The sequence below is a fragment of the Chenopodium album genome, chromosome 2, assembly GCF_948465745.1.
Source record: "Chenopodium album chromosome 2, dcCheAlbu1.1, whole genome shotgun sequence".
NCBI classification, from domain to species: domain Eukaryota; kingdom Viridiplantae; phylum Streptophyta; class Magnoliopsida; order Caryophyllales; family Amaranthaceae; genus Chenopodium; species Chenopodium album.
The window spans coordinates 70,363,035-70,371,390 of NC_137835.1; the positions used below are offsets into that span (position 1 = coordinate 70,363,035).

Consider the following 8,356-nt stretch of genomic DNA (forward strand, 5'->3'; position numbering starts at 1 on the left):
GAGAGAAAATGTGGAAAAAAGTAAAATGCAAGTGAAAAAGTAAAGGATAAAAGTAAAATGCAAGTGAAAAAGTAAAGGATAATTTAAAATGTATAATGAGTAAAGTAAAAAAATGAGGATATAATAGTTTTACATACTATCCAAAAATAAAATTTTAGGTCTCTAAAAAAGGGAAAAATAGGAAATCCCTTTCGTGATTAAGTGTCACACTTATCAAATACGTCCGTGTTTTTAATAAGTGTTACACTTTTTTTTTTTTAGCAAAAAGCTATATTTTGATATTATATCTTCACTCATGATCCCTTACAAACCCACTACTATTTTTTATATTATTTATTGGAAATTTTGAATTTTACCACCTTCAAATAACCACTTAATTGAATTTACCACCTCCAAAAAAAAAAAAAAAAAGATTTACTTTACCACCACCAAAATTTCCAAAAATTCGATTTTACCACCAACTACCGGATTCCGTCCATGAATCCGTTAGTATGGCCCACACTTTTGACGCTTCTTCTTCATCTTCCCCGATCTTCCATGTCAACCAACCAGCAACGACACAACTACCTCGGTTGGTCAGAGTTTCGTGTGGGTTTCTCGTCTGGGTGGTGGTGGTTTCGGGTCGCGATGGCTTCGCGTCAGGGCGGCGTGGTTTCTGGTCTGGGGTTAGGTTGGTTTTGGGGTTAGGTTGGCTAGGGTGGGTTGCGGTAGTTTCGCGTCTGGATGGTGGTGGTTTCGGGTCGCGGTGGTTTCGCGTCTGGGTGGCGGTGGTTTCTGGTTTGGGTTTGGATGGTGGTGGGTTTGGTCGTAGCTGTTAGGTGGTGGCTAGGGTTTTGAGGTCGGAAATTAGTGGAAAGGGATAGAAATTGGTGCAGCTGTGGTGTGCGGTGCGGTGGTAGCGGTTAGGTGGTGGGGTTGGTCGCAGCTATTAGGTGGTGGCTAGGGTTTTGAGGTCGAAAATTGGTGGAAAGGGGGTCGAAATCGGCACGGTTGTGGTGTGCAGTGCAGTGGTAGCGGTTAGGTGGTGGGGTTGGTCGTAGCTGTTAGGTGGTGGCTAGGGTTTTGAGGTCGAAATCGGTGCGGTGGCTGTGGGTCCCGACGGTGGCTGGTAGCGGTTAGGTGGTGGGGGCTGGTCATAACGGTTAGATGGTGGGGCTGTGATATGAATTTTGATGGATATAACCTTCAATCGCAGTTGAAAGGTTTGGAATCTTGAGTCTCGGTCAAGAAACGCTAAACAACACGAGCTTAAAACCTAAACTAGGCCAAGAATACACAAGCACAAGCTTACGTAAAACTTTATAAATTTCAAATCAATCAATCATTCTTTTCGTTAAACACCATCACGTATTTATAAGCTAAATAATTAGCCTAAAAATCGGTAAAACAAATTCTAATCTAACTAGGAAACTAACTCTAACTTGTAAAGATAATATTTTGCAAATATGATCTTTAAAGTTAAGCTTATCTTATACTAACCGAATTAAACTAACAAAAATATCCTAATAAATTCGGTCATCTAATAATAAACTAAAAATAACAATAAAAATAATTATAATAACAATATTGATGCCTTGGAACCGCATCATGCTCCCCCTCTTAAAAAAACTTGTCCCAAGTTTTAGCAAATCATGGAACCAAGATATCATCCAAATTAATCGAACATGAGCTAAAAGAATATGTCTCCATCCAACCACGTCATGCTTATATTTTACACCAATGAATGCACCACAAACTTTAATTGAATGCTCCAAAATTTTAATTGATGACACACCTTTGTCAATGCAATCAATATAATGGAAATAATACGTGAAAATATTTGTATCCCAATTATCACCATAAAAGGAAGTTGTAGAAATTTGACTTTTTGCTACCAACTTAGATAGTTCAAATGTAACCTCCTCGTCAACAAAACTAGACAAATATACACTTTTGTGCTCCATAACTTCTTTTTCTTCTACTAGTTGTTCATGAGATTGCTCTAAAATTGGATTTGTAAGATTATCACTCGGTAAAGATACAATCTTTTCCTCGTATATAGCCTCAACAATTGGTTGCTCTAGTTTCTCTTTCTCATAAGACATATCTTGTACACCACATCTCACGTCACGAATTTCAAAACGAGCATCAATTCTATCCAAACATTCATTCATTTTCTTGATTTCCATCATAAATGCTTCAAACCAACTTTTATTTTCCATGTTTATGTGGATGAGAAAACACACAAAACCAGTTCAGAAATTGATCGAAAGTACGAGGACCAAAACCCAATGAAGACACCTCGAAAAATTCTGAAATTTTGTATACTGCTAGCCCTATATGTCTAAAAGACTCGAACGAAAATTCAGCAAAAAATTCCTAGCCAAGTGATTGCAGTTTATTTTTTCCTCAACACTGCCAGATTAATTCGATTTTTGACCAGTTGTAAAGAACGAACCCAGTTTAATAGCTATGCTTCTTGAAAAGTTCTCAAATTTTGCAGGTGAAAACTAGACAAAAAATTAACCAATTTGAAAAAAAGAATCACCTCAAAATCTTTAGAAACGAAGGAGAACCAAGTCGATCAATATGACATTCGAAACTGAGTTTTTTTACACAAATTGTCAAACTCGTCCCTCGTCATCCCAGCAGCCACACCAATTTGATATGAATTTTGATGGATATAACCTTCAATCGCAGTTGAAAGGTTTGGAATCTTGAGTCTCGGTCAAGAAACGCTAAGCAACACGAGCTTAAAACCTAAACTAGGCCAAGAATACACAAGCACAAGCTTACGTAAAACTTTATAAATTTCAAATCAATCAATCATTCTTTTCGTTAAACACCATCACGTATTTATAAGCTAAATAATTAGCCTAAAAATCGGTAAAACAAATTCTAATCTAACTAGGAAACTAACTCTAACTTGTAAAGATAATATTTTGCAAATATGATCTTTAAAGTTAAGCTTATCTTATACTAACCGAATTAAACTAACAAAAATATCCTAATAAATTCGGTCATCTAATAATAAACTAAAAATAACAATAAAAATAATTATAATAACAATATTGATGCCTTGGAACCGCATCAGGCTGGTCATAGCCGGTCCGGCAGAGGGGGTCCCGACGGTGGCAGCAACCACCGGTTGCTTGATGGGGATTTTTTAATTTTTTTTTTTTTAAAACTTATCTAATAATATGGCGACACGTGTGCAAGGTAGGCCCCACTAACGGATTTTTGGACGGAATCCATTAGTTGGAGGTGATAGGTGGTAAAACTGATGTTTAATTTTTTTATGAGGTGGTAAAATAAATTTTTTTTTGTTGGAGGTGGTAAATTCGACAAAGTCGTTATTTGAAGGTGGTAAAAATCAAAATTTCCTTATTTATTTCTTCTTACATTAATTTTTTTTTCAATAAATTATTAATCTAACTATATTTCTTTTATAATTTTTAATATTTCAATTATCCCACTTATTAGTTAATTAAAATATCTAAAATTATATATCCATTAAAATGTAACGCTTATTAAAATCTAGGGGAAGATGGAGTACAAAATAGACACCTCGACCTTTTGTGAGTGCTGCCTTTTGTTTTTCTGATGGAAACTTGGAAGTAATTCGTGGCTCTACATACACTGACTGTCTGACACACTCGAATACAATTGCAAGCTTACAAACTCTGTTGCTACTATTTATAGGTTAATGTCGGTCAGATTTACTGCATCATATTTTTGCTTTTCATTGAAAGCTAAAGGTTTTCTACGGAGTAGTATATTGACTTTGCCGACATCATATCGTATCATATAACTAATATATAAAGCTAAACTTTTAGCCAGGCGACGAGACAACGACACTTGGCGTTCTAACTTTTCGCCAAGTGTCGTGCCACGTATGATAGAGTTATATAGAATTCAATTTGTAAGATAAAAAAAGTAGTTTAGAATTTTATTTTCAATCAAATTTGGATAGAATTTTAGGATAAAAATTGTTAATTTAGAGTTTTATTTTTGATAAAGTACCAATATTTCATATGTACAAATTGAATTATAATTTTATTCAAAAAAAATAATTAGATTATAACTCTCATAAATTATCATATAAATTTATTTTTTGTATCATAATTTTTTTTGGAGCGAAGGAATTAGTTCAAAATGTACCACGTCCATGGTTTATAATATATTCTAATCAATTAAAATAATATATTTCACAATCTAATATAATTTTATTACTGTGTATAGACCTGTCAATCAGGTCGGGTCACGAGTCATTTCAGACAAGGTCAAAAAAAAAAAAATTCACCAATATTATTATTATTTGTCATTACATGTCTACAAATTTAAATCGTCACAAAAACACGTCAATTCCTAACTAATTTTGTATCAATGATATGTTTTAAAATTTGACATATAGATTAAAATATATCTTTAAATTTAATAAATAACCCGGGCATCGCACGGGCACAAAACTAGTAACTAATATATAAAGCTAAACTTTTAGCCAAGCGATGAGACAGCGACACTTGGCGTTTCAACTTTTCGCCAAGTGTCGTGCCACGTAGGATAGAGTTATATAGAATTAAATTTGTAGGATAAAAAAGGTAGTTTAGAATTTTATTTTCAATCAAATTTGGATAGAAATTTAGGATAAAATTATTAATTTAAAGTTTTATTTTTGATAAAGTATCAATATTTCATATGTACAAATTGAATTATAATTTTATTCAAAAAATAATTAGATTATAACTCTCATAAAGTATCATATAAATTTATATTTTGTATCATATATTTTTTTTGGAGCGAAGGAATTAGTTCAAAACGTACCACATCCATGGTTTATAATATATTCTAATCAATTAAAATAATATATTTCACAATACAATATAATTTTATTACTGAGTGTAGACCTGTCAATCAGGTCGGGTCACGAATCATTTCAGACAGGGTCAAAAAAATATTTTTCACCAATATTATTATTATTAGTCATTACATGTCTACAAGTTTAAATCGTCACAAAAACACGTCAATTCCTAAATAATTTTGTATCAATGATATGTTTTAAAATTTGACATATATATTAAAATATATCTTTAAATTTAATAAACAATCCGGGCATCACACGGGCACAAAACTAGTCCTTGATATTTTTATTTTATTTTAATGTGCATGCTCCTTTGTCTTTTTGCCACTTACTTTTAAATACAAACATAACATAGAACTCCAAACTTACAAATGTGAAATACTAGCTCTGCTTCATTTTATTTTATTCTCTCTACTTTATGTCAAATTATCACAATATAGAATTTTAACAAATTATCACAATATAAAATTTTAACAAGCTATGCTATATTAGGAGGCATGAGATTACTAAACCCTCTACTTTACTTTTAAACTTTCATGTACTAAATAATCCAATCACCAATGAAAAAAACAAAATGATAAATAAACGACGAAGCAAACATCAAAATTTTAGCTTAGCTAGTAAATTATAAACGGAGACAGAAATCAATAGTAATATATATAACCGTAAAAGGGAAAGTGTATTAATATATTGGCTTGTAACATAAACGAAAACGAAGGTAAAAGTCCATTACAAATTGAAGAAAATGAAACCCTTAAATCTAACTAGTACGATACAAATGAAATAAACATCCTAGCTAGCTTAGTCTTATGTTTTCACCCTTCCTTTCATTAATGAGTCTCGATTTCACTTTCCTGAGCAAATTATAAAGCACGGTTCAATTTGCATTAAAAAAAATATAGAGAGAATAAAGATTCAATAAGGCAAAAGTAGCAAGACAATCACTACCTTAAGCATTGGTTAATGTAATTAAATCTTCACTTAACCTTGCCCTTGGCATTAAACCCTTTATAATCTTTGATAGCATACTTTCTAATATTTTCCCGAACGAACTTTTCGTAAATGAATGCTGCCCCTCTGAATTGGGGTAACACCAGCCACACCACCAACAACAACTTCACCGTGTACCAAATTGGTATCCTGTAACAAGAGACGTACATACAATGGGTTATAATACACTGTAACAAATAACAACATTAATCGTCTCATTCATTTACTTAAACCATTTATTGTGTTGGATACCAGTACAACTGTCACACAGTCTTATGTTGTGGTGCAACCATGGTACGTATAACGTCAAAATCAGACACTTGCCACTCATCACTTATCGATACATAATAATACATGACATGTCTTATTAATCTATCCAAATAAATATGAAAGTGTGTGTTCCATCTTCCAGAACAATAATTGGGAGAGGATTGAAACTTAATCACCCATAAAATAAGCCCAAATTCAGATTAGCTCGAAAGGTGAACCACGTTGAACCAAAAAAAATACTCCGTACTTCATATATAATTCGGAAGAGGTATTAATAGTTTTTTTTTTTTTTTTTTGAAGACAGTTATGAATAGAATTTAATAGGTCATTTAAATGCAAATTACTCCTTAAACGTTAAACAAAGTGATTAAATAACTTGATTAACATTTTAATTAAAATGAATGATCACAGGAAATATAAACATACCATTCAAGTAAAGGCTCCAATACCATCTCAGTAAGGGTGAGGAAAGAGTACAAGATCCAATATGCCAGCCATTGCTCATCGTCTTCTTTTGATGGGCTCTCTATAGCCATCACTGACGCATACCTAGATATTTAACACCGAAAGCCGAAAAATAAGTACCTCATATAATGATTTAAATTAGCAACATGAATACCATTCATTCAAAACCACTTTTGTATGTTTTTAATTTAAATTGGGTAGGTAAGATGAATGACCCAATTAAAGCAAACCCGAGTTCATCATCTAGCCTTTGACTAGGTTTGGTGGGGATAAGGATGGTGACCTAAAGTTAGCGTTATCGAACTTGTGACCTTTAGCTTAATCCAACTGCACCGAACGAACTCTTTTAATAGGTCCCTTTTTATTTTTTAAACGAAAAAAAAAAAAAAAAAAAAAAAAAAAAAAAAAAAAGGCTTAGGAGACTCTGCTTTCAAGCCCAGGAAAATACAAGTTTATCATCATCATAAACAAAAAAAAAAATGTTACAAATTCACGAAATATTCAATTGACAACATATGATTTTAACTAGGATCAACATGAATCGAATATAAAATATATATATAAAAAAATAAAAATAAAATAAAATAAAAAAAAAATAAAATAAAAAAAAAGAAGAAGAAGAAAAAAAAAATCTTTCTATTTTTATTTTATTGGAATGTTCAGCAATAAGTTTTTGGTGTTACTTAGACTGTAACTGATCCTGGTATCAATTTACACGTCACAAAAGAAACATAATAAAAATAGAAATTGAACACAAATTGAACAAGAGTCTAGATGACACATTGATTAAAATTTTAAGAGTGGTGCTCTAAACCTGAGACCAAAAATCAGGTCTACATTATTTGTTATTCATTGTGAAATAACAAATAATGTAACCAAACAACAAATTGAACAAAATAATGACTGAGAGTGAAATACTTACAAGGGGTACAGCAGCATTACCACTGGCCTGCATCAAAATAACATACCAAAAAATTTTAGAGAAACATTTATAGATACGTAATCAAACAACAAAAACCAACTTAAAACTCTAATCAAAATTGCAATGAAAATAGGAAAAAAAATAAATATTACCCAAGAACAGAGTGAAGATGAGTAAGAAATACCCAAAGTTTGCTCATGTTGAATTGTTTTCTTGTTTGAATTAAGAATAACAAAAACTATTTAAACAGACAAAATGAAACTTTAAAAAGAAGAAGAAGAAAGCAAAAGGTTTGAGAAGTCCAATGAAAAAACAAAGCAAGGATCTAAGTTAACTTGGAAATTAGGAATCCTAAATGAAGTTACAAGAAATAAGAAGAGAATAGCACGAGTTTATATGCACATTTGTAAAGGAGAAGTCACGTGGCAGGTGGGTATCTGATTCTGCCTTCGACGTGTCTTACCAAGCATTGCACCGTCCTACTTAATTCAAGTTTTATTTTTGTACTTTTTCATCATTCTATCTCTTCTCGATTTCGTTAATCATTTTAATTATGTTAAATTGTAATTAAGGGCGTTGGTATAAATTCCGTAAACGGAATAGAAAAGATTTATATAACTAAGGGAAAGGATAACGATACATTTTCACCTTATACCTGAAATTTTTTCTATGGAAGCGGATGCACGATGCTCCGTGCATCCATTTTCTCTTAAAAAAGGCGGAATGAACATTCCGTTGTTCAGTAAAGAACATACATGTGTTTTGTAAAGAACATATAGTTATTTCATAAAGAACAAAACAAATAGTTGTATTGTAATGAACATATAGTTGTTTTATAATGAACATATAACTATTTTGTAAAAAAAACA

At 31.9% G+C, this 8,356-nt stretch overlaps 1 protein-coding gene across 1 annotated transcript; it reads right to left on the reverse strand.

Moving 5' to 3' along the window:
• Positions 1-5,498: 5,498 nt before the first annotated feature.
• Positions 5,499-7,856, reverse strand: LOC145586865 (HVA22-like protein e). The gene is made up of 4 exons (XM_081643827.1): positions 7,640-7,856; positions 7,488-7,514; positions 6,527-6,649; positions 5,499-5,980 (listed from the first exon to the last, which is right to left on the reverse strand). Exons 1-4 carry the CDS (start codon positions 7,684-7,686, stop codon positions 5,818-5,820), a joined length of 360 nt encoding a protein of 119 aa, XP_081499953.1. The 5' UTR covers positions 7,687-7,856; the 3' UTR covers positions 5,499-5,817.
• Between the last annotated feature and the right edge of the window lie 500 nt (positions 7,857-8,356).